This window comes from Gorilla gorilla, chromosome 5, assembly GCF_029281585.2.
Source record: "Gorilla gorilla gorilla isolate KB3781 chromosome 5, NHGRI_mGorGor1-v2.1_pri, whole genome shotgun sequence".
NCBI lineage: Eukaryota > Metazoa > Chordata > Mammalia > Primates > Hominidae > Gorilla > Gorilla gorilla.
The window spans coordinates 54,672,699-54,698,811 of record NC_073229.2 but is presented as its reverse complement, the minus strand read 5'-3'; the positions used below and the strand labels follow the sequence as shown (position 1 = coordinate 54,698,811).

The 26,113-nt window shown below is 45.5% G+C and overlaps 1 protein-coding gene across 8 annotated transcripts in view; it reads right to left on the bottom strand.

The window, feature by feature from the left end:
* Positions 1–13,972: 13,972 nt before the first annotated feature.
* Positions 13,973–26,113, bottom strand: part of C5H6orf89 (chromosome 5 C6orf89 homolog) — a 49,666-nt gene continuing 37,525 nt past the window's right edge. For all 8 annotated transcript variants that reach the window (XM_063707567.1, XM_063707570.1, XM_063707571.1 and 5 more), the window contains 5 exons: positions 24,098–24,249; positions 23,840–23,979; positions 21,962–22,091; positions 18,833–18,956; positions 13,973–15,183 (listed from right to left, as the gene is read on the bottom strand). In XM_063707567.1, coding sequence (XP_063563637.1) covers positions 15,089–15,183; positions 18,833–18,956; positions 21,962–22,091; positions 23,840–23,979; positions 24,098–24,249 — 641 coding nt within the window. In that variant the 3' untranslated portion in view covers positions 13,973–15,088. The remainder of the gene's footprint in view (positions 15,184–18,832; positions 18,957–21,961; positions 22,092–23,839; positions 23,980–24,097; positions 24,250–26,113) is intronic.

The window sequence follows — 26,113 nt, the reverse complement described above, 5'->3', positions numbered from 1 at the left end:
GGGAGGTGATTAGGTCATGAGGGCAGAGCCCCCATAGATGGGATTTGTGCCCTTATAAAAGAGACCCCAGAGAGCTGCCACTCCCCTTCTGCAATGTGAGGACACAGTGAGGAGATTGCCATCTATCAACCAGAACGCAGGCCCTCACCAGACATTGCATCTGCTGGTGCCTGGATCTCTGGCCTCCAGAACTGTGAGAAATAAATTTATGTTGTTTATAAGTAATTAGTTTATGGAATTTTGTTATAGCAGCCCAAACAGACAAGATACCAACTTATTAGAAGGTTGCCTGGTGAGCGGGAAGGCAGAGGAAAGTTCTGCTTGCTATAGAATCTGAGGCTTGTTGAATCTGAGGCTTGCTATAGAATCTGAGGCATCGCCGCCTGTGGCACCATCCATCCAACAAGAGTAGGCCTGGCCAGGGCCAGGACACTGAAGCCAACCACCCTGGGGCACTGTCTCCCAATCAGATGGCCACTGCCAGCCTCTGACCATGAGGCTTCCCCTTTCTGGGCTTCCATTGGTGGCCACCGTCCCCGTCTTCTGATGGGCACTGTCTTTAACATTCCTTTGTGCTGTAGCTCCATTCTGACCACTTGAATCTTGGAATCATTTCTTAAGGTGACTTTCTATATCTCTGTTCGGAATCATTTTGTATCATTTTTTGGTTTAATTCTTAGCATCTTACTTCCCAATATGTAGCTCTTACAATGCACCTTACACTTGCCCCTGTGTCTCAACAAGATTATGAAACCTTAGGGGGCCGGGACCATCTTCCTTTCTGGCCCAAAGTTGGACATCTGGACAAAAGCCCATCACACACAGCCCTTGATGCTTTGCTCTGCTCTGGACTTGGGATGCCTGGAGACTGGCAGGCACAGAGGGTGTGGGGTGGCTGGGAGCTGAGCAGTATCTTCTGGGCCAGGACAGTTCTCTCCGAGGCCTCCTGAGCATGCAGTCAGGGCTGTACAGCCTCAGTTTTGTCCTCAGCCAAAAAGGGATCTGTGTTAGTGGAAGGAGAATGTGGCTGCCTCCACTCCTGTGAGCTGCCTGAGGGAACCAGACGGCAGGAGGGAAACAGAGCACCTCCAGAGAGCACCTCAGGGCCCAGCCTCTAGAAGGAACTAGGCATGGGTGCAACCAGATGAATGAGCTGTGTCCTCATCCCTCAAACCTAGGCCAAACAGGTGAAGAAAAGCATTGAATGCTGGGAGTTGTCAGCAAAGAGGATAAGGGTTAAGCTTGGGGCTGTGTGGATATCCTCTGGGTGATTTTTACAGAGGGTTCAGGATGGAATGGGGTAAGGAGAGGACTATGAGGGGGTCAGGCAGCAGACGCGGACGGTGTTTCCACACACTGAAGAGAAAACTGGGTGAGTTCTCCTCATTCAGCCACCAGCTATGGGCCTCAGCTTCTTCCCTATTCATAAGGAAGAAGGGGGTGGTCAGAGAATCTTCTGGGTCTAGTCCATCTCTGCCATTGGTGGCTTGAAGGAGGGCTGTCCACAGAGGAGGGCAGAAGCAAACACTGGGGGATGGAGGCTGATGATAAGAGGGAAAGGGGACAGCAGCCCTGCGTCAAGTATCTGCTCTGTGCTGGGACAGAGCTGGGCACTTCGTCCACACCGTCTCACGTATCTTTGTGCTGACCCCTTGAAGATGGCATTTATTTGCTGCATTGATTTAGGGGTGAGGAAACCAAGGAGCAGAGGGATTGGCAGAACCCTCCAAAGTCACTCTCCTGGTATGCCAGAGCTGGGATTTGTACTGAGGCTTCGGGTTCCCAAGTCCCCAGGCCTCCACGTTGTTGGGTGGGCTCCTGAAGAGCGAGTGGCTCTGTGTCTGGGTATGTGCCTGAGTGGCTGAAAAGGAAGGGGTTATCAAGTTGGTTTTTAGATTAGTGCTGTGTTTCTTATATTTGCTAGGTTTTTGTTTTGTTTTGTTTTGTTTTTTTTGAGATAGAGTTTCACTCTTGTTGCCCACGCTGGAGTGCAATGGAGCGATCTCGGCTCTTCACAGCCTCCGCCTCCCGGGTTCACACAATTCTCCTGCCTCAGCCTCCCGAGTAGCTGGGATTACAGGCATGCTCCACCACACCCGGCTACTTTTGTATTTTTAGTAGAGATGGGGTTTCTCCATGTTAGTCAGGCTGGTCTTGAACTCCCAACCTCAGGTGATCCACCCACGTCAGCCTCTCAAAGTGCTGGGATTACAGGCATGAGCCACCAAGACCAGCCCATTTGCTAGGTTTTTGCTAACTTGGTTCTCAGTAATTTTCCTTAGTGGGGGTGAAAAATAAGGATTAAAAAAAAAAAAGTGAAGATAGAAAATGGTAGGTGGTTAAGAAAATCTTAGCTCCTGATTAGCACAGAGTGAAGAAAGGGAAAGTCAACTGGAGGTCAGGAAGGGAAGTACAGTTTCAGTTGTTTACTTGTTGAGGACATGCCTCAGTTACAACAGAGTAAAGATGGGGGCGTTTCATGGCAAGTACTAAATGGGTTGCATGAAGCAATGCTTTTAAAATACAGTAAAATGTTAACATTTGTTAAATCTAAGTAGTGGCTACAGATACTTTTGGAATTAATAATGTACTCATATTTTACAGAAGCAAACAAAACGTCTGGCCAGAGGCAGAAGTACAAAACATATAAAAGAAATCACATGGCAGATACACAAACATATGAAAAGGAAAACAGTGAAAGGAAGGAACATGCATGTGATTGATGAGAGCCAAGTCCAGAAGAAAATGTAATCCAAGGAACAGGAAAAAAAATTCCCAGTAGTAGTCTGAGCTATAGAAAAATGTAAAAACAACATGAATTCAAGAAAGTAGGCACTCAAAGCTGAAACAGATGAAATAACAAGGAAAGAAACTGACGGCACTTCTTCAAAACTCATACATGAGAAATAGCAAGAAAATGAACAGATATGGCTAAAAATCAATCTGATATCAAGGAAAGGCCTGAGATAATCATGGTGAATGAAGAGAAAAAAGACATGCATTAAAAAAAGGTATAAAAAATATCAAGACAATGAAAAAAAGAATAAAAATACAATTTAAAACAGAAAACCTAACACATGAAAAAGAAAAAGTATTCATAAAGAAAATACAAGACATCTTCCCTAGAATGAAGAATAGAATTGCACCTCTAAAAAGCACACTTTGTTCCAGGAAAAACTGATAAAGAACAAGAAAGAATTATTCAGACATATAGATTTAAAAAGAGAAAGAGAAAGGAAGAAAAGAAAGAAAAAAAAGAAAGAAAAAGCCAAGGGAATATCTCGTTAGAGGATATCGTTAGATGGGACTCTTCGGCTGGCCTCAGTGTTGTCCCTACCAACAGTCAACACCAGATGACAATGGAGAAATATATCCAAATTCTGAGCAAAAGAAGGTGTGATGCAAGAATATTTTATTCAGCCAAGGTGTGCACAACTATAAAGACCACAGAAACATTCCCTAACGCAGAAAATACAGAACTCATGAGCCATTCCTGAGTCATCCTTAATGGTGCAATTCAGCCAATCAAGAGTTTGTTTGTTTGTTTGTTTGTTTGTTTATTGAGACAGAGTCTCGCTCTGTTGCCCAGGCTGGAGTGCAGTGGTGTGATCTCTGCTCTTTGCAACCTCCGCCTCCTGGGTTCAAGCTATTCTCCTGCCTCAGTCTCCCAAATAGCTGGGATTACAGGCGCCCGCCACCACGCCCAGCTAATTTTTGTATTTTTCATAGAGACGGGGTTTTGCCATGTTGGCCAGGTTGGTCTCGAACTCCTGAACTTAAATGATCTGCCCGCCCAGACCTCCCAAAGTGCTGGGATTACAGGCATGAGCCACTGTGGCTGGACTTCAATCAAGAGTTTAAAAATAACAACTCAGAAATGAAGAAGCAATGGCAAAAATACTGGTGGTGAGCCACAAAATCAGTTTAAATATAAAATGAAGGCCGGGCGGGGTGACTCACATCTGTAATCCCAGCACTTTGGGAGGCTGAGGCGGGCAGATCACCTGAGCTCAGGAGTTCGAGACCAGCCTGGCCAACAGGGTGAAACCCCGTCTCTACTAAAAATACAAAAATTAGCCAGGTGCGATGGTGTTTGCCTGTAATCCCAGCTACTCAGGAGACTGAGGCATGAGAATCGCTCAAACCCGGGAGGCAGAGCTGCAGTGAGTTGAGATTGTGCCATTGCACTCCAGCCTAGGTGACAAAGTGAGATTCTACCTCAAAAAAATAAATAAAAATAAAATAAAATGAAGTCCCAGCTACTTGAGAAACTAAGGCTGGAGGATTCTTTGAGGCTGGCGTGAACAACATAGTGAGACTTTGTTTCAAAAAGAAAGAAAAAAAGACTAACTGTGGTGAGAATTAAGGTTTCAGAGCAGAAGGAAATGCATAGACTTTAAAAACAAAATCAATATAGGAATAAACAAATTGAGGAGAAAGAGCAAGCTATTTCCTTATCTTCAGAGCCTTGGATTATGCCATCTAAAAAGGAAACCTTATTAAGAACAATTCTAGTTTCTTAATGTTTCTCATAATATTAACTTCAGGGAGATCTTTTGGGAACTACTAATTTATGTGGGGAAGAAACACCAACTTCAGTTTCTTTTTCTCCTGTTAGATTCACATAAAATTAGATTCAGAACTTTTCTTTTTAAAATAGCATTTTAATATAAGCATTTCTATTTAGCCTTCTACCTAGAAATACCTTAGACATACCTAGAATGCTGTTCACCTAATGTTAGTAGTTATCTCTGGGTGGTTTTTGGTTTTTTGTTTTTAAGAGACAAGGTCTCGCTCTGTTGCCTGGGCTGGAGTGCAGTGTTGCAATCATGGCTCACTGCAGTCTCAACCTCCTGGGTTCAAGCGATGAGGCTGAGGCTGGGACTACAGGTGTGCATCACCACATCCAGCTAATTAAATTTTTCTTTTTTTTTTTTTTTTGTACAGACAGGGTCTTACTATTTTGCCCAGGTAGGTCTCAAACTCTTGGTCTCTCCCCTTGGCCTCCCAAAGCACTGGGATTACAGCTGTAAGCTACCGCACCTGGCACTGAGTGGCGGTTTCCATAAGATCACCCAAACTGTCTTCAGTTCTTTATAATAAGAATGTATTATTTTTAAAAAAATAATAGAGTCATTATTCTGAAAAAATAAGATTGGTGAAATGTCTGTCTTCAGCATGGTGTCTAGAGGCTTGTCAGTTTGATTTAGTAAGAAAGCCTAAAGGACATGTGTCATGTCACAGGAATGTGCAGTAATAAGATGGAATTCAAACTAAGCAAAAATTCATACTGAATTTCAAAAACATCATGGGCTAGGAATTATAACTTCTAATTAAAACCGCCTGGATGCAATTTGATCTATGGATTCAATGCAATCCCAATCAAAATCAAACACAAGCTATTTTGTGGATATCAACAAACTGATTCTAATGTTTAAATGAAGAAGCAAAAGACTCAGAATATCCAACTTAATACTGAAGAAGAACAAGGTAGAAGACTGACACCACTCTGACTTCAATATTTACTATAAAGCTATAGTGATCAAGACAGCGTCCTATTGGCAAAAGAATAGACAAATATATCAAAAGACCACGAGAGAGAGAGCCTAGAAACAGATCCACATAAAGATACTGATTTTTTTTTTTTTTTTTGAGATGGAGTCTCGCCATGTTGCCCAGGCTGGAGTGCAATGGCTCGATCTCAGCTCACTGCAACCTCTGCCTCCCGAGTTCAAATGCCTCTCCTGCTGCAGCCTCCCGGGTAGCTGGGATTCCAGGTGCCCGCCACCATGCCCAGCTAATTTTTGTATTTTTAGTAGAGACGGGGTTTCACCATGTTGGCCAGGCTGGTCTCAAACTCCTGACTTCGTGATCCACCCGCCTTGGCCTCCCAAAGTGCTGGGGTTACAGATGTAAGCCACTGCACCCAGCCAAAGATGCTGATTTTTGACAGAGGAGCAAAGGCAATATGCTCGAACAACTGGACATTAACATGCAAAAAATGAATCTAGACATAGACCTTATACCTTCCACAAAAATTCGCTCAGAATGAATCTAAATGTGAGTATAAAATGTAAAAGTATAAAACTCTTAGAAGTTAACACAGGAGAATGCCCTAGATGACCTTGGTTATAGAGGTGACCTTTTAGATACAACACCAAAGGCATCATCCATGAAGAAACCAATGATAAGCTGGACTTTGCTGAAATTAAAAACTTCTGCTCTGGAAAAGACAATGTCAAGAAATGAGAAGACAAGCCACAGAACTCTTAAAACTCAATAGTAAGAAAACAACCAACCAGACTATAATAAAAAAAATGAGCAAAAGATCTGGAATCCTCACCAAAAATGATATATAGATGGTAAATAAGAAAACATGTTCAACATCGTATGTCATTAGGGAATTGCAAATTAAAGCAGTAAGGTGTTACAAACCTATTAGAATGGCCCAAATCCAAAACACTGACACATGCTGGTGAGGCTGTGGAGCAACAGGAACTCTCATTGCTGGTAGGACTGTAAAATGGTACAGCCACTATGGAAGACAATTCAATGGTTTCATAAAAAGCTAAACATACTTAGGCCGGGAGCGGTGGCTCACACCTGTAATCCCAGCACTTTGGGAGGCCAAGACAGGCAGATCACAAGGTCAGGAGAGCGAGACCATCCTGGCTAACACGGTGAAACCCCGTCTCTACTGAAAATACAAAAAATGAGCCGGGCATGGTGGCGGGTGCCTGTAGTCCCAGCTACTCGGAAGGCTGAGGCAGGAGAATGGTGTGAACCCAGGAGGTGGAGCTTGCAGTGAACTGAGATTGCACCACTGCACTCCAGCCTGGGTGGCAGAGCAAGATTCCATCTCAAAAAAAAAAAAAAAAAGCTAAACATACTCTTACCATATGATCCAATTATTGTACTCCTTTGTATTTAGCTATATGAACTGAAAACTTCTGTCCACACAAAAACCTGCACATGAATGGTTTTAGTAGCTTCATTTAAATTGCCAAAACTTGGGAAGCAAACAATATGTCCTTCAGTAGATGGATACATAAATTCTGGTATATACAGACCATGGACTATTATTTGGCACTAAAAAGAAATGAACTATTGAGCCATGAAAAGATGTTGAGGAAACTTATGTGCCTATTACTAAGTGGAAGAAGCCAGTCTAAAAAGGCTACAGGCTGTATGATTCCAACTATTTGAACATTCTGGAAAAGGCAAAACTATGGAGACAGTAAAAGATCTGTGGTTGCCAGGGGTTAGCGGGGAGAGAGGGATGATCAGATAGAGCATAGAGGATTTTTAGGGCAGTGAAACTACTCTGTATGATACTATAATGGCAGACATATAACACAGGACAACATACATTTGTCCAAACCCATATAGGATGTAAAACACCAACAGTGGAGTGAACCTAATATAAACTATAGACTTCAGGTGATAATGACCTGTCAATGTAGGTTCATTGACCGTAACAAATGCACCACTCTGGTAGGGATGCTGATAGTGGGGGAGGCTGTGCACATGCGGGAACAGGGGATATATGGGAACTCGCCGTACTTTCCATTCAATTTTGCTGTGAACCTAGAACTGCTCCAAAAATTAAAAAACAAACAACAAAAACCCCAGCCTGGATGTTTCCAGGAATTAGGATGGTCCAGTAGAGGAGGGGCACAGGAGATGAGAAGGGGAAGCAAAGGAGATGAGGCTGGAGTGGTGGCCAGGACTTCTCCTGTGGGCAATGGAGAGTCACTGAGGAGCAAGGAAGGGAGGTGACCAGACATCAGGGCAGCTACATGGATGGTGAATTGGGATGGGGAATGTGCGGTGAGAAACCAGTGAGGTAATTACTGGCAGAGTCTAAGAGTGAAGCAAGCTCTTAGACGGAGACAGCAGCAGTGGAGCTCGATATGTGATAAGGAGGCAGGATTGTCCTGAGCTTGGTCCTGGTCAGAAGTAGAGGCTAAGAAAAAGGAGAGGAACCCCTTGCGGCTGCCATAGACTTTTTGGACATGGTGATGTAGAGGTGCTTTGGAGTTGGCAGAGATGACCTCCCATCATGTGGATGCACAGGGCTACTGCTCAAGTGAGAGGTGTGGGCTGAGCATAGACTGGAGGTGATCTGCCCATGGCTGGAGGGTGAAGCATGGAGTTGAGATATCCCAGGGAGAAACTGCGGGCAGAACCATAGGAGAGACCAAAGTTTCAGAGACAGGCAGAAGAGGACGATCCTACAAAGGAGACAGAGTAGGAAGAAGAGGTCCAGGAAGGGGTAGTGAGTACCACAGAGGCCAAGGGAGGGACGGGTTCTCCACAAGTCAGTATCAAATGCTATAGTGGGGTGAAGAAAGAAGGGGATTGAAAACAGGCTATCTCACCATGTTTTAACAGGGAATTAAGCCCTTACCCCCCGCCCCGTTTTTGGGGAGGGCTGAATTCCAGTTTTCAAGCAGGTAAATGAACAGAATTGTGGAAAGGAATAATATATCTTATTCCTGAATAAGATATATTAGGGTTGGAACAAACAAGAATGGACATTTTGTAAAAACAAGTATTTTAAAGTGGACTCCAGACTTCTTGACTTATAGCCCGACTAATCATTTAACAGGATGTGACTTACCATCAATAAGACAACAGCAGAATAAATGACAGCACACCCACGCCATGGAGTATTAACCATTAAGAAGAAGGGACTGGAGCCCTACCAGCTGACCTGAAGAGAACTCTGTGAGGAGTTGAGTAAGAAAAGCAGGACACAGAAAGGGCCTGTAATATGATCCCATTTTCGGTAAAGCAGTAACAAAACCTTGTTTATGATTAGAGAGCATGGAGGAAATTATGGAAAAATACACGGCAGGGTATGGCTGTGTATATATCACAGTTACCTGACTAGGAAAAGGGGTGGGGTAACATGGGGAAGAGGAAGGGGCAGCAAGTAACAGAGAAACATTAAACAGGAGGACACTTAACAGCATATAAAAAATGGTCATATTTATGCATTTATATGAAAGTATATATATATATAATGGCTAAAAAATGAACACACACAAAAATGTCTGACTGAAATCCACCAAGTTAACTAAGTGCTGAGAGCAGCCTGTCATCTGGGGGCAGCTGGGGTGAGCCAGCAAGGGGCCTGGAGTCCCGCACACATGCCTGGCCGTCCTGCGAGAACCAAGGATGCCGTGGGTGAGGCATCACTGGGAGGGCATCTGGGCTGTGTGCAGCAAGCTGGTGAGAAAAAAAAAGGCGTCCAGGGGCTCACCTGCATTCTGGGTGAAGTGCACAGACAGGGGAGGGTATTAACAGGGGGACTGAGATTTGAGAATTCATGGGAATAGCAGATGAGAAGCCGCTGTGGGTAATGTCTGGGGTGCGGAGAAAGTGGAGGCTGTGAATGCAAGGACAGTGCTGGGTGCAAATGTTAGAGACCAAAGCCAGGCGGGCACAGAGGAGCCCACAGGCCGGCCTCATGAGCAAGATATGGCTAGAAGTCTCTCATGTCATGGGAGAAGGGGAAACAAGAGAAAACTGGAAATTAAAGAATGACACCAACAAGAGGAAAGTTCTTATCAACCAACACTTTTAATTGCAAAAAGTAAAAACCTCCATTACAATAAACTTTAATTTACATACATTCTTCACATGGTGGAAGTCTTTACCAGTTTGCAGTATCCTGCACTTGAACACATAGTAAAAGCTCAGGCCATTCAGAGCCGCTGTGGCTGTGACAGCTGCCTGCCTCCCTCTGCTCCCTGGGACCATCCAGGGCCACCACACCCTGCTCCCTGAAGGAGAGCTGCAGCTGACCCTGGCACCTGTCCCCGATGATGGCGGGGAGCACTGCGCTGAGTCCCTGTCTTGCCTGTGCCTCCTCCTTCCCCGACCCTCGGCATTGGTTACTGACCCTTCCCCAGGGTGGAGGTGAAGGAAGGGAAGACTGCAGCCAACATTTTTCTGAGGGTAAAACTGTGGAAAGAAGTACGGAGGGAAGCCTGTCTGGGATAAGACAGGGCTCTCTGGGAATGTCATGTGTCTGCTGGCTCCTGTCACCTCCCTGGAAGGGTCCACAGTGCTGGGGGGTTGCAGTGTGAAGAATGGGATGCTACTGTGAGTAAGGGTGGCTGCACAGGTGAGCCCCCTGCCCCAAGGAGCTGCTGTGGGGAGCGATGGTGTCAATGAAGCCTGGCACAGAGAAGATGTCCCAACTCCCCAGTTTCTGTCTGAAACTCAGACCTCAGCTGGGTTCCTTTCTCCACACAGTGCTTGCCGCCATGGCTCATTCTTGGATTGATGGCTGCTGCCTGCCTGACAGACACACTAGGCAGAGGCGGAAGGGTCTCTGGTCCAGCCCTATCAAATCCTGACAGTTCCAGGCCTCCACTTAGTTAAGTAACATTCCTTCCCTCCACTAGTCTGAAAAAGTCTGGACATTTCGCAGTCTCCAGGGAGAGGAATATGACAGATGTATTTAGCACTAATGCTTAAATTATGCAGGGCAGGGAAACCAGAGACACTGAGGGACCTGGACAACAGACAAGCTGGCTGAGGGTTTCTCTTCAAGGCCAGCATTTAGTCACACTGCGTCCACAGTGGGTGGACTTGGATGTGGTGCACGAGAAGGAGAGCACCTGTCCGTCTCCCTGACATGCGTCTGGAAGAGGCCGCTGGGGATGTGGAGACTGGGGGTGGGGAGGACAGGGAAATGCCTGCTGCTGGTGACACAAACACATTCCCGGAGGCTTCCGTGTTTCATTTGCTACAGGGCTGTCTCCACAAGAGCCTTCACCCTCCTAGCTTCCTGACCCTGCCATGCGTCGGTTCTGTACACAACATCTGCAGGTCCAAATACGGAGAGAATTTCAGCCTAAAGTACAACTTTAAAGCATATCTCTGACACTCCCTTCCTTCAACAAATTGTAGTGGGTGATGGGTCACCACTGAAAGGTAATGAGTGTGGAACTTGTATACTCAAGAGAGCTTTTCCTTCATTGTCAGGAGAGCTCAAAATCCTAAGAGGCCCTTCTGTTTATAACTGATTCTCGAAAGGCAGACAAAATTGCCTCTCTCTGTGCAAACAGACATGCGCCTTTCTCTCTCTTTCTCCTATAACCTGGCTTTCTCCTTTATGGACAAGGAGATGCAAACATTTGCTTTGGGGTTTGAACATTCACTACGAAAGTGACTGGGTAATAAGCAAACTCATTCCAGGCTGTATTAAAATGACTGAGGCCATCACCTGCAGCTAAGAAATGTGAGTTTTTGTTTTAAAGTAAGTGTACACTGAGGCCTATGCTGGGTTTTGGTAGAAGGGAACAGAAAACCAAGAATTGAAAAACAAGTGATGTAAACTCCAAGGGGACCCACAACTGGAATTGGGCAGAGTCCCTCCTCTGTCACACATCTGGAAGAATGTGGAGACAGGAAAATGGCTGGACACAGTTGTGTTTCAGCTACATTCACTCCTAAAAAGAGTTTTCAAATGGGGAGGGGAAAAGTGAAAGGATTTTTATAAAAGTCATATGGTTAGATTCTTTCCTCCTCCACTTCTGTCCAGCAGAGTTTTAAAAACAAACCCTGTGGAGTTCCTGGCTTGCTGACCCCCATCCCTGGGTTCTCCCACCCCAGAGGGGGCACATCTGAGTCAACGACATCCACAGCTCTCTTCTTCGGCACCATGCCGTGATGCCGCAGGAAAATGATGTGCTATGGAACCAGCTACCTACCTGCCAGCGGTTAACTGCTCTAAGCCTCCACTTATTTACTTGCAAAATGGGGATCTAACACCTACTTTACAGGATTGGGTGAAGATTAAAGGAGATCATGTATATCAGGCACTTTGTAAACTGGAATGTACTAGACAAATGTTATTATTCCTTTCTCTCAGAACATGAGCCCCCCCAATCTGCTCTCCTCTCCTCCCCTCCCCTCCCCTCCCTTCCCCTTCCTTCCCTCCCCTCCCCTCTTCTTTTCTCTCTCTTTTTTTTTTCTTTTCTTTCCTTTCCTTTGACACAGTTTCGCTCTGTCGCCCAGGCTGGAATGAAGTGGCACAATCTTGGCTCACTGCAATCTCCGCCTCCCCGCTTCAAGCAATTTTCCTGCCTCAGCTTCCTGAGTAGCTGGGATTACAGGCACCCACCATCACGCCTGGGTAATTTTTGTATTTTTAGTAGAGATGGGGTTTCACCCTGTTGGCCAGGCTGGTCTTGAACTCCTGACCTCAAGTGATCTGCCTGCCTCAGCCTCCCAAAGTGCTGCAATTACAGGTGTGAGCCACCATGCCCAGCTTGAACCACTTTTATTTTATTCCCTCTCTTCCCTAAAAAAAATTGAGGATAAGCTCTGCCTCTTTTCATCAACCATAATAAGTATGGTATCCATTCACTACTTGACTGCTGGAGAGCTCAGGACATTTGGACAGAATGCTTCAAACTGGGGCCAAAGTAGCCTGTCTCCTCAGAGAGCTGACTTCTGGGCATACGCATCTCTGTAGTGGGAGGCCACATGAAAGTGAACCTAACTCATGTGCAGAGGTCATCGCCATGTCACCTCCTAGTAAATGCTCAATAAACTTGTAAACCACCCCCTCTCTTTAGAGCCCTACAGTTTTGTTCTTATTGTGGTGGTGGAGGTGGGGAGTTGGTTAGGTGGTCTTATCGTCACCCTGCAGCCCTGCTTTCTCATCCTGATAACCCTCTTTCCCACACCGGGTCATACAGAGGGACTTTTGATGCTTCCAGCTAGATGGCAGGGGCATCCTGTGGCATCCTGCTGTGCAGGGCCTTGATCATCAGAAAGGGACTGGCTGGCAACCCCTAGCCACTCCTGTCGCTCTGGCCAGTAGTAGATTCTGCTTATCAAAATTAACTTGAGAAGTTGAACTGCTTCTGTGTATGTAGAAAACCCTCTTTGGAGAATTTTCCCCTAATACAAGTTTACATTCAAGTCTGAGCTGGGTAGATTTTAAGTAAAATGAGTAGTATATCCATAAAAGTCTCCACTTATCTTCTGCTACAGTCATTTTTTGTTGAAGTACAAAATGGGACTCCCAGGGTATGCCTCAGAATACCAACACGTGCAAGGGTTTCTTATGGACATTTAAGATGTGAAGGGCAAGAGTGAAATGGGGAAAGGAACACAGAGTAACTCACAGAAACAAAACAGAAATCTCAATAATCAAAATAGTTGCTTTGTTCCTAAGAAACCCTCTCTTTTGTTAACGGGTCTGATTTTTAAAAACTCTCAGAGGCCTCTAAAGCACTTGTTTACACATAGCCCTTCCCCATGTGCAGCCAGGGTAAGGACACTGCAGAAGGCTGTAAAAGCTTGCACAAAGCCGGCCTCCAGATGATCCCTGACTTAAAACCTCTTAAATCATAACTGCTTAACAGCATGACTTTTATATGTACACAAGTTTTGTTTTTCCTGTATTCATCCACACAAGGGGTTGATTAAGAAAAAATTCCCTCAGGTACAGTTCATCGTAGTTTCACTGAAGCCCGTGGAGGAGGCTCTGATGTTTCTATCCTGAGCTCTGTGAACTCTGCTTGTCCTTTGCAAGCCCATAGACAAACAGGCCATTCAAGTGCTCAATGGTCCCCACCGCTGTTCATGAGACCCACAGAGAAAGAGGGCCTGAGAGATGAGATGCAGGCTCCTCCAGGAATGAAGAGGGCTTCACAACCATCTTCACTCGTCATTGTCTGCCTCTGATCCATAATTCTGACATAGACACCTACTGCATCCTTTGACTTCTGTAATTCAGAACCAGAGGCCAAAGTGTAGTTTGCTTTTTCTTCATCTTGGCAATGGCATGACCAGTGGCCAGCTATCTAGTGGTGTCAATAAAAGAATAATAAAGAGAGAAAAAAATCAAAGGAACAGGAAAAGAACATCCTTATTTACACCATTTGATTGCTACCTACTAAAAGCACTTAGGAGAAAACAATGCACATAGTGAATCATCCAATCAGAAACACACAGCTTTATATTATTATAAAAAAGAAAAACACCTCACCTTGTCTTTGTTTCCCAGCACAGACAGAAATCATTTTAAGACAGAGGATCACATAGGCAGTTGCACAGCCAGCTGACAAACACTTTGGGTCTGGATTTCCTCCCCCAACCACATTACATCAGCTTTGACACATCTGTAAAACATCTTCTCTGCAGAAAGTCAGACCCTAAAGATCAAACCCAGGGAGGCACCCTCTCCCCAGGCCAGCTACTCTAACTCATAACCCTCTGAAGACACTTGGTAAAGGCAACACAGCTGACGAGAGCAGTGCTGCCTCAGCAGTAGTGGGCTCTGGCCCCGCCAAGGCAGGGAGGACTAGAGCCGAGCTTCTGAGAAGCCATCCAGATAGGCAAGGGAGAAGGGGAGGGAGTGCAGTGGGGATATAAGAACCTGATGAAATGGAAGAAAGCATTACCTTGGGAGTTACCATTTTGAATTATTATATAATCAGACTCTAGCCTGGCATCACGGAGACTCCAAGAGCCATGGACAATGGGAAAGAAGTGTACTTCTTGAATGCAATTCAAAGTTATCTGAACTTTTTTCACTGTTTCTAGATTCCACTTTGCTTGGGAAACTACAAGAACTTCTTTAATCAGCCATGGCCTTCCAAAAAGTAGAGTGATGTGGCAGGCAAGACGGGGACAAGCAGGCCCACCTGGTAAAGGATGGCTCTGACATTAGAACCTGTTGGCTGCCCTCTCCACTGCCAGGGAAGGAAGCCGGCCATGCAGGTGAAGGAAGGCACCAGCCCTGTTTCCTGCCTGAAGGGCAGCATCAAGGTCATAGTGTCCAAAGGCCCGGAAGAGGTCAGTCTCAGATGGGTGCTGGCAGAGTCCTAGCCAAGTGGCCAGGCTGAATCCTTCCTGAGCCATCTGCAGGAAGAGTCAGGAGGGCGAGGCTCTGGCCACTGCCTTGCAGCTCACAGCTGGTTCACACAGGCATGCAAAGGGCAGGTAACTAAGTAACCAACCCCCAGAAAGCAGTTTCATCGTTTTTGTTTTTATTTTTCCCCTTTCAACCTGGTTTTCGGCTCTGGAAGCTGTGTCCTGTGCACAGTTCTATTTCCTACAGTTCTGAGAAAGCGGTTCCATCGCAGATGACCAAAGGCTGGACCCCTCTGGCTATAACGTAGACCTTCCAGTGGGTGGTGTCGACATAGCCTTGAGGGGAAATAGCAAGAGGAAGGCATGTAAATGTCAGAGGGTGGGCACACCTGTGGGCACGAGCAAGGCAGGTCTGCCAGAGCTGGCCCTCAGGGTGCACTGCGGAGTCAAAGACAAATCTTTTTCTATTTAATTTAGTTTCCTTTTTTTTCTTTTTCTTTCCTTTTTTATTTTTTAAGAGATAGGGGTCTCACTATATTGCCCAGGCTGGTCTTGAACTCCTGGGCTCAAGTGATCCTCCTGCCTCAGCCTCCCAGAGTGCTGAGATTACAGGTGTGGGCCACTACACCTGGCTTAAAGACAAATTGCTCTGAAAGTCTTCTGGCACTTCCTAGCATAAGTATTCCTAGTTATTATCAGTCCTCTTTAAATGCTTTATCACCACCCTTCACCCAGGGAACTGTGAATCACAATTCAGCAGGCTTACAAAGGCAGGATGCTCTAGATGAGGCTGCTGTTGGGCATCAAGTCTCAGCTTTTACAGCAAGAAGACAGAATGGATTCTGAGGGGGCACAAGACCTACTAGCCAATTTTCCTGTGTCTATCTATAATGTGGTTTCATTACAGAACATCCAGATTAACCTAAACCTAAACCAGCATTGCCCAAATTGGGTTTGGCAAACAGTAGTATCCTGTAAGATATTCCAGAGAAAATAGGTTCCATGGCCAAGTAAGCCTGAGAAACACTAGGTTTCTCCAAGGCTTTTCAACATCTTTGATACACTAATAATGTACTATGCATCAACAAGACAGGCATTTCCCAAAGTCGACTGACTCGAGACCCTATTTGCCAAGGGTCTTTTCAAAGGCCTTCTGGTCCCACCTGTGGGGTCATGAGTAATCTGAAGAATCGTTTAGGAAACACTGACCTATCATTTGAGTGGGCTATGAAGGTAAACCTAAAAACTTCAACCTTTCAATAATCCCCAGTGATGCTGAACACCATTGTGCCTATAGTTTACAATACTTTTAAAAATTCTTTTTTTCTTTTTTTTTTTTTTTTTTGAGACGGAGTTTCACTCTTGTTGCCCAAGCTGGAGTGCAATGGAGCAATCTCGGCTCACTGCAACCTCTACCTCCCAGGTTCAAGCAATTCTCCTGCCTCAGCCTCCCGAGTAGCTGGGATTACAGGTGCACACCACCATGCCTGGCTAATTTTTTCTATTTTTAGTAGAGACGGGGTTTCATCATCTCTTGGCCAGGCTGGTCTCGAACTCCTGACCTCAGGTGATCTGCCCGCCTTGACCTCCCCAAGTGCTGGGATTACAGGCGTGAGCCATCGCGTGTGGCTTTAAAAATTTTTAATTCACTGATTTTAGAGACAGGGTCTCACTTCATTGCCCAGGCTGGAGTGCAGCAGTGCAGTCATAGCTCACTGCAGCCTCAAATTCCTGGGCTCAAGAGATCCTCCCAACTCAGCTTCCTGAGTAGCTGGAACTACAGGCGTGTGCCACCACGCCTGGCTAATTTTGTAATTTTGGGTAGATACAAGGTCCTACCATCTTGCCCAGACTGGTCTTGAACTCCTGGGCTCAAGCAATCCTCCTGCCTTGGCCTCCCAAAGTGCTGGGATTATAGGTGTGAGCTACCCTGCTCAGCCCCTAACAATGCTGTCTTGTACACTTAAAAATTCATTGAGAGGGTAGATCTCATGTTAAGTGTTTTTACCATAATAAAATAAAATTTTAAACAAAAAAAATCTCTTGATGGGAAATTTATTCTAGCGTACTATGGGCCCTGCTCATCTTTAAACGAAGAGCACTGAGTAGAATTCAACTTTTACTTGGTGACTTGGTCATGATGGGCAATGACTATCCTGTACAGTGACTGCAGATGTTGTACCTGACCCCCAAAAGGTTTTCTGGTGATCTGGAACCCCTCTCCCCTCCATCTCCACAGGAAAATGTACATTTTGTCAAAAATCATAGAACTTGCACGTCATGGTGCCATTCTTAAGGGTCCCTAAGGTAGAGGAACCGCCATCTGTCCTGTAACACTGAATGATTCTTCTTGGTCAGGGTCTGCTTTCCTGTCCTCATTGTTAACCGTGGCAGTGACAGCCATCATGTCTATTTCTGTCACTGCTTCAGGTGCTCGCTGGCTTCCCCACCCCTCCCTGCCCTCATTCTTCTCCCAGACTTGCTCTCCTCTTCTTCTTCTCTTCAGTCTCCATCCATCTCTGTGTTCTGTCATGTGACTGGCCTTTTATAGACACTGCCAACTACAGGGGTCCTTTCTTTCTAGTCAACAAACCAGCCAGGCACAGCACAGCAGGTATCATGCACCAGATGTTAGGCTAATCTGGACTATCTGTACCAGCATTTGATGCTCAAGTTTTCTTGATCACTGCCAGACATTTTTTTTTTTTTATTTTTCCCTAATTCTGTAATTGGTATTCCGGTTGCTTGTGGGAGCTGGAAGTCTGGAATTCAGATAACTAAGGTGTTTCTGTAGTTGTCTGAATTGTTAGGCATTTGTAAAATATAAAACAGAAACTTGTTCAAGCACAACCACATGCTCCAAACCTAAATACGCCAGAGAGATTTTCGCAATAGTCATCTCTTGTGTTAAGAGTCACTCCATTACAGGAAAAAGATTCAGAACGATTTCCATACAAGAATCCTCGTTTTTGTAGGAAGTTTCCCAAGAGCCAGGCCAGCTGTGCTCCATTATTAGTTAATGCTTGATTTGTACCTTATTTTTATTTTTCATTTCTAAACTGAAATAAAAGTTATGTAACTTAAATTAAGACTTGGCATAGCTTGCAGTCCAATTCCTACCCTCATATGAGATGCAAGGTTTCTAGGGGCTTGGGGGTCTTCTGAATGGGTAAAATTAAAAGAAATCAATTGGAAAACCAGTCTGGGCTCTGCCAGAGACTCCAGGTCTTGCCTAGGTTTTGTGAGGCAGGAAAAGCAAGGAGGTCAGTGGTGACACTCGCTGATTTATTTGCTTCTTCCAAGAAAACTTGGCTGTCAAACTGATTGCTACTGACAGCAGTGGATTCAAACCTGTTTCTTTGGAACAGATTTTTAATTAGGATATAAGGCACAGGACAAGTCACATTTGGGCAAACACTGAGCCAGGGTCAAGGGTGAGTCATCAATGTGAGGTTGTGACTTGGCTGTGGCAGCCACACAGAAGGTAACATTTCGTTGTGTGACCATTGCCCTTATATACTGCTTGGTATTGTTTTATTTGCAAAATGGGTATATATTCCTGTAGTCCTTGATTGTCCCTCTCCTGGCTTGACTGTGTTCAAGCAGGCACTTAAGACCTGACGCTCTGCTCGACTGACAGTGGGGCCTTGGGGTGGTCACCTCTCCTCTCTGGGTCTCAACCCTTTCATCTATAAAATGAGGGATTGGTCTAAATATTTTCCAGAATCCTTCCTAACTTGAAGTTTCTATGATCAATAGACACATGCATTCTATATGTTGTATGTACAAGACATTTCTTTCTGCTATGTTTTCTCATTAAGTTGTTTCATTTCTAAGCATAAATGTTGAGCCTGTTAACAGGAGAATATTTTTGATTCTACTAAATAAAACTTTTGTGAAGGCAGTATGTGATTCTTAAAATAGCTTTTGAGTTAAAAACTAAAAAGATCCATGGCTGACCCTGCCCTCCTGGGGCCCTACATACCGATATCCCCTGGCTCTATTGGCATGGCCACAGACTGACAATGTCTTCGGCACTGGAAGGGAGGGATGAGCTGCAACATGGCCTCACCGCTGCCAATGATAAATAGGTCAGGCATCTTATGCATCTGGAGGAAAGAATGAGGAGGGGAGGAAAAGGAAGGCAAAGAAAACAAAATAAAACCAGGGGGTTTAGCAAATAAAAATGCTTTCACATATGGCTCTGAGTTTCCTAGCATAAGCAAAGAGGAAATAGAACCAATAACAAAAATTTGCAATTATGTCCAAAAGACAAAAACAAACTACTTTCTCCTAAGAATGGCATCTCTTGGTACTAAGACCAGAGTAAAATCTCTTCTATGGGTTCTCCTAAAGAGGCACTGTGTGATTTAGTGGGCAATACCCTCAACGAGAGCCCCAGAGTAGATCCTGCATGAGCTTTGTAATTTGCAACTATTTTTAGCCACAGCTTCAAAGTAAGCCAAAGAAAAATACCTAATTGCAATTTAACAAAGGTAGTTCTAGCAGAAACCAGCACATGGTGGCTGAAGTATACAACATTCTGAGATTCTGGTTTGATGAAAATTTTTTAGATAAATAGATAATCAGCATATCCTTTGGGCACTCTTCCATGGAATGTTATTTCTTACTACCAGGGCCCTGATAAGAATTGTACAGCAGCAAGTTTAAGTTTACACTGCCTGGCAAGACCCAGGGGAGCAGACATGCCATGCTACCGATTAAAAACTAATGACACTAAGACTGGCCTCTGATTTTGAAAACTAAGGAGACAATCAGCATATGCACCTGCACAGGTAACTACTGCCCCTCTGAGGGCATGCTACTGCCGGCAACAGGCATTAAATGCAACCTGCTATGTGCCAGGGAAGGAGCTGTGAACCCTGGGGTGGGGCTGGGACCAGGGCAGGGAATAGGGATAAAGAGAGAGATGGGTCTTGCTGGGACATTTCTCCTTACCTTGATGATGACAGAAAACCCCTAGGGCCTCTTCTCTCATCTCTTCCTCCTATCTCTTGCCCTTCAGAGAAACCCTTTATATGCCCATATAAAGTGGGAGCCAGAAGTCTGACTCCCTGGGCCATGTCTTGGTTTTCTCTTCACCACTCAGGGCCTCCAGAGTCTTGGGTTTTGGCCCCATCTTCCCCTGTCCCCAACCCTGTTCTCTCTGCTGCTGCCACAGGCCTTGCCCATAATGTTTTCATGGCAACACTAGAGCCATTTCACCGGCTAATGTGGTGACAGGGACAAGCCTGGTGTCTTCAGCTAGCCTTCAGTTGACTGGTACTAATATTGGCAGAAGCCTTAACATCTGTAGTCCTCAAAACAATCTCAGAAGGACCAAAACAAGTGGCTGTATCCCTTCTTCACACAGGCCTGAAGTGGGCAGGGTCATGTTCATCCATTCCCAGGATGGGAAGAAACAGACAAGAGGGTGGCACAGGCCAGCCCTAGGCCACACTGTGGAGTGGGTGAAGTGGGCCTTGGAGGCCCTCACCTTCTCCCCAAGTGCCACTTAACAACCAGCTCCCCACTTCTGTCCCAAGGCTGCCTTTGGACACTGGGCCCACAGACACGTGACTTTAACAGGGCCCAGGGCCCAGGGCCCAGGGATGTGGACAACAGGGTGGGGTAACAAGGCTGCGGAGAAAGAGGAACTTGGGCCAGGGTGGGGAAACAGATTCTCTAAGAAACTGGGTTCTCAAGAGTTTTGCCTGTCTGGCCACTGCCCTTCCCAAAACATCCTCGAGAACCACAGTATGACTCTGGTAAGCATTTGAGTAACTCTGTATTTACTCCTTTGGCTGGGCTCCTTGGTGTTGCACACGCTGGAGAAATTAACTTTGGTATTCAAGTGGTAAAACCAAGAGAAAGATAAAGGCCGTGTCCCAGAATTATATTTATGAAGATGAAATCATACAAGGGCCTGGAATTCCAGCCAGCAACAGCAGGATAATCTTCTTTAAAATCTGAGGCAAGAGCCCAGCATCTCCGCCCCAGTGCTGGCAGACAGAACTTCTTACTTCTAGACAAAATGATTGTTTTTATAGGCTTTTAAATTCCTTTAACACAATTCAGCAAGTTTGGAGCCAAGCGATAGTATCAGGAGGTGGAAGCCATGGTCCAGAGGTGGCAGGGGGCCATAGTTTGGGAAATTTATTTTTTTACGAAGGAAAATGCATGCTTTTAATTCTCCCAAACCGATCCACGCTCAAAAACCTTCCTCAGGAATGAGACTCAACAAAAGGAGCAATTCAGAGAAAAGTAAACAGACACAAATGCAGAACAGCTTCTCCCAGTCCACTGGCCCCAGAGAGGTAACTTTGGCTCTGAGCACTTGGCCCCAGACTGAAGTGGGAAATGATGGGGGCAGAGTGGGCTTTTCTACCCCAGCTGGGCTGCCTGCCTATCAAATCCTTCCCAGGCTCCCACACTTTTTGCCTTTCAAGTTCTCTACCTGAAATCTCTTAATTGTTTATTTCTGGCAAAAACCATCCTGGGGGTGAGAGGGTAAAGGGTGTGTCCTTGGGCAACTCACTTAATCTCTCTGGGGCTCAGTTTCCTTATCCACAAAATGAAGCAGTTATTCTATTCATCTACATACTATTCCCTTATAGCTTTCTTTTCTTTTTTTAAAAAAATAGAGATAGGGTCTCCCTATATTGCCCAGGCTGGTCTGAAACTCCTAGGCTCAAGCAATCCTCTTGCCTCAGCCTCCCCAAGTGCTGGATTACAGGCGTGAGCGACCACCGATCATGGCTGCTTGCCTACTTTCTAATTTAAGGTAGGAAAGCCAGACTAATTGCACACTCAAGTCCTTCAAATTTTAAGATTTCACTTCTTTTAATATAGAAAAGTAGTTTGCCTCAGGTGTTAAGGGCAGGAGGCAGATTTGCAAGGTAACTAGATTTTCTGGAAACCTGCCTTCATGACAAGGTGGGCCCCTGCAAGTCTCCTGGCTAGCAGCAGGAGGGGAGAACTAGACTGTGTGGGTATCCCCTCAATTCACCCTCTAACCCTCTAAGCCAATATGCAGGGAAGGCCTTGGTTATGACATCAGTCCAGGTCCCAAATAAAGAAAATTCTAGATCCAAGTCCTCTCAAAATTTCCTACCTTACTCCCCACAACAGGTTCTGGGTGAAGAAAGGAGCACTTGTTTAAAGAGGCATCTTTTGGAAATGGCAGGTGAGTGAAAACAGGAAAAAGCTCACGTAACATTTGTGATCTGTTCAGAGGTCTCCTCCTGTAGAAGTATGAAACAGAAAAAAAGTAATTAAACTGGTCAAGCCAGCCCATGACTAAGAGAGAGCCAAGTAAGGGTGGGAAAACTGTGGGCGGTGGGTAAAGTGGGAAAAATATGAGTACAGTATCTTAAGTACTAGGTCCCTGAAGAATAGTTGCACAGAGTCAATGAACTATAACGTGTACACACACAGGCATAAACTCTACAGCCATGATTTGAGTATGTGGGTGGAGTGTTTCTAAATTGCAGCTAAAACAATATATATTGGAAGGAAAGAAATAATCTATTCATTCTATCTTGGAGAAGACTGAAGTAACAGCAGGCCAGGCGGGGGAAGGGGAGAAGAGAGAAGGAGGAAGGGACAAAAAGCATGACCCTTCTTCTGAGGCACAGGGAGACGCAGGGGGAAGCCTGCTCAGCTTGTTCAACTGGGCACTCTAGCACGCAAACAAACAGCACATTTAAAGAAAGATAGAAGCATTAAGAAATTAACAAAAAGCCTGAAAAAGTCATTTTAATTCTTTCAGAGCAGTTCTAAGATGGAAACTGGCTTTCTTTTCTTACTGGACAGCAACCTTAACCACAAGGAATGAACCATGTCTTCCGCAGGGCACAGGAAGGAACAGCAGGACAAACTGGGGTTTCGATCCTGGCTGGGTAACCTTAGGCAAGTTACTTAACCTCTCTGTTTCCCATTTTTCTTTCTTTCTTTCCCCCTCCCCCCACTTTTTTTTTTTTTTTGAGACAGGGTCTCACTTTGTCGCCCAGGCTGGAGTGCAGTGGTGTGATCATGGCTTACTGCAGCTTCAACCTCCCAGGCTCAAGCCATCCTCCCACCTCAGCCTCCCAAGTAGCTTGGATATTTTTTGTAGAGATGGGGTCTCCCTATGTTGCCCGGGCTGGTCTCCAACTCCCGGGCCCAAGTGATCAACCCGCCTCAGACTCCCAAAGTGTTGGGATTATAGGCATGAGCCACCATGCCTAGCTACTGATTCCCACTTGTCTGATCTGAAGAATGACAACAATCATTCCTACTTTCCAGAGTTATTATCAGTGTCCCCAGTGAGACACAGACACTAAGCACCAAGGCACACTGCCTGGCAGAAACAAGTGCCAAAAAATGCAATTCTCCTTCTATTATTTGCACTCTCTCTTCAGCCCCCTGCATGAGGCCCCATTCTACATAAAATGCTAAATGCATACTTCGAAATCAATTATGACTCTATTAGACAAACTTGCTGTCCCCCCCATGGTGGCACCCCTCCTTCTGACACACCTCTTCATCCATCCCTTTTATCTCTCATCATTGGTTTATCAGTGGGATCCCAGCATTGGATTTGTAAAGTGTTGGGCCTGTGGTAGTGGCTCAGTGATAGCTATTACTGTTTTGCAGGTATTTCTGGTCTGCCCCTTTCCTACTCGCAATCTAAGTGCCCCCATAGCCCCCCCATTTTTTTGAGACAGAGTCTCCTCACCCAAGCTGGAGTGCAATGGTGCGATCTCAGCTCACGGCAACCTCCACCTCCCAGGTTCTAGTGATTCTCATGCCTCAGCCTCCAGAGTAGCTGGGATTACAGGCATGCACCACCATACCTGGCTAATTTTTGTATTTTTAGTAGAGATGGGGTTTTGCCATGTTGGCCAGGCTGGTCTGCAACTCCTAGGCTCAAGTGATCTGCCTGCCTCGGCCTCCCAAAGTGCTGGGATCACAGGCATGAGCCACTGTGCCCGGCCCTTTTCACACTCACCATGGATAAGGAAATGGGAACCACCGTTCAGGAAAGCAGCGCCACCACTTGGCGAAAAACCCTTCAGAGACGCCTTCTGTCGCCTCAGGGTACTGGCACAAAAAATGCTGAATCTCCTCCTCCAACAGGGGCTTTCCCGTCTTGGCAAGGCAGGAAACAAAACAAAACAACACAGAGTTACTTGTCAGAAATTTCCTAGAGCTTGACCTAGCCTTTAAGCAAGCAGCCAATCAGCGGGAGACTCAGGCTTCTGCTCACCTTGATCACCAGCGGATGGAGCCTCTCAAATTTCCTTGGGGTGTCTTCCAGGAGCATCACCTTCAGGTGTTTCTGGGCACAGCCAGTGCAGTTGGCAGGAATGGGCTCTGACTCATTCTGCTCACAGTCGTTTGTCCACCAGGGGTCAAAGTCTGAGAGAGGAAGGGATATGGAGAAAGCAGATACTGAAAGAGCATAGCTGGTACATCCAGTAGCTCCAGCAATGAAACAAGAAAGGAAAGACATCATAATGACTTTTATTTATTTATTTATTTTGAGACAGAGTCTCACTCTGTCGCCCAGGCTGGAGTGCAGTGGTGCCGTCCAGCTCACTGTAACCCCTGCCTCCTGGGTTCAAGGGATTCTCCTGCTACAGCCTTCCGAGGAGCTGGAACTACAGGCGCATGCCACCACACATGGCTAATTTTTGTATTTTTAGTTGAAACGGGGTCTTGCCATGTTGCCCAGGCTGGTCTTGAATTCCTGGGCTCACATGATCTGCCCACCTTGGCCTCCCAAAGTGCTGGGATTACAGGCGCAAGCCACCGCATCCAGCCCATAATAATTTTTAAAAACAAACAATGATAAGCACTGGAGACCGCTGAAAAGGTAACGTATATATGAAGCAGCCTCTGAGGGGGGAGTAGAGGACAGGAGCAGGAAGGAGAGGTACTCTTCTTCTCTGTATACCTTTTTACACTTTGTGGAAAATATCTTTTAACCTGTCATGCATTTCCTAAATCAAATCAACAAATAAAGCATAACATAACAGCTAGGAAAAACATTCAGCAATGTGGAGCTAAAGATGTAGTTCCCCCAACATTTTCTAACCTATGACCCATATGGCTGAAACGTCTACAGCACAGGGGGCTGGTGTGGATAGAAGGGTGACCCCACCATCATCGCTGTGCCCTAATGCACTTCTCACACATGCTGGATGTGTGCCTAGACCCTTGCTTCACAAGTACACATGGAAGCCAGGACTCCAGGAAGGAAGAGTGAGAAAACGGCACAGAAGAGGAAAGGGGTGGAGAGGGTAGACAGGACTTTTCTGGAGCCATCTTTGGAATAAAGTGAATTGCATCTGTCATAAGACAGCCCTCTATCCCAGCTCAGGAGGGGGTGGGGCCACCAGCCATAGTTTCCAGCCCCACATGCTGGTCAGAAATGGAAGACCCCCAACCCAGACCCTGCTGTGAGTGACAGCGGCTCCCTGACATGCCTGTCTGGTTTGGCTCCTTCTCTGAGGGGCTCTTGTTTCTGCACAGCCTTTCCCAGCTTCCCTCTGTTACCATGCTGTTTATAATGTTATTTCATTATTTCTTGTTTACTTTCTGTTCCATTTTAGATTTCATCTGGGTTCTCTGAGAGATGTGTTTGTTTTAAACTCTGCTTTGAATCTAAAACGTTTCAGAAGACGGTTCTGATTAAAACCCAATGGAAACCAAATCAGGAGAGAGCCTACGACAAATGATAACAGACAACCAAATATGGCTGAAACGAAGTCAATTTTTTAAACCAATAAACATACTTGGAAACTGACTCTTAACCACAAAACATTTTCTGTGGTTGGCAGTAAGCATTACATGCTTGTTTTCTCTGAGGCAGTAGTAGTGGGGCATAGGAAATCCTCGTCAGGGAAAGACCGTGTTTGTTCTTGGCCAGTCTGCTGAGCATCCTCCATCTCTTGAAGATAGTATCTGTGTTTCCTGGAGGCAACTGCCACCTACCTTTCTCAGCCAGTCTCAACCTGCAGGAAGATTATTAGCCAGAGGATTACCGCTACACCCTGCTCCTGGGAGGGCGCCTCTCCTCCCACAGTACTCTGGGGGTAGCTGAAAACCCTTTAGTACCACCTGTTTCAGTGGCACACTGAGGCTGCAAAGTTGCATTTTTTCTTCTCCAATATTTTCAAATGTTTCTTATTCAGGGTCAAATATGATAAATTCTTGCCAATATGCAAAAACTCTGGGTAATGGACACACCATGGGGCATAATCATAACAACATGTTACAA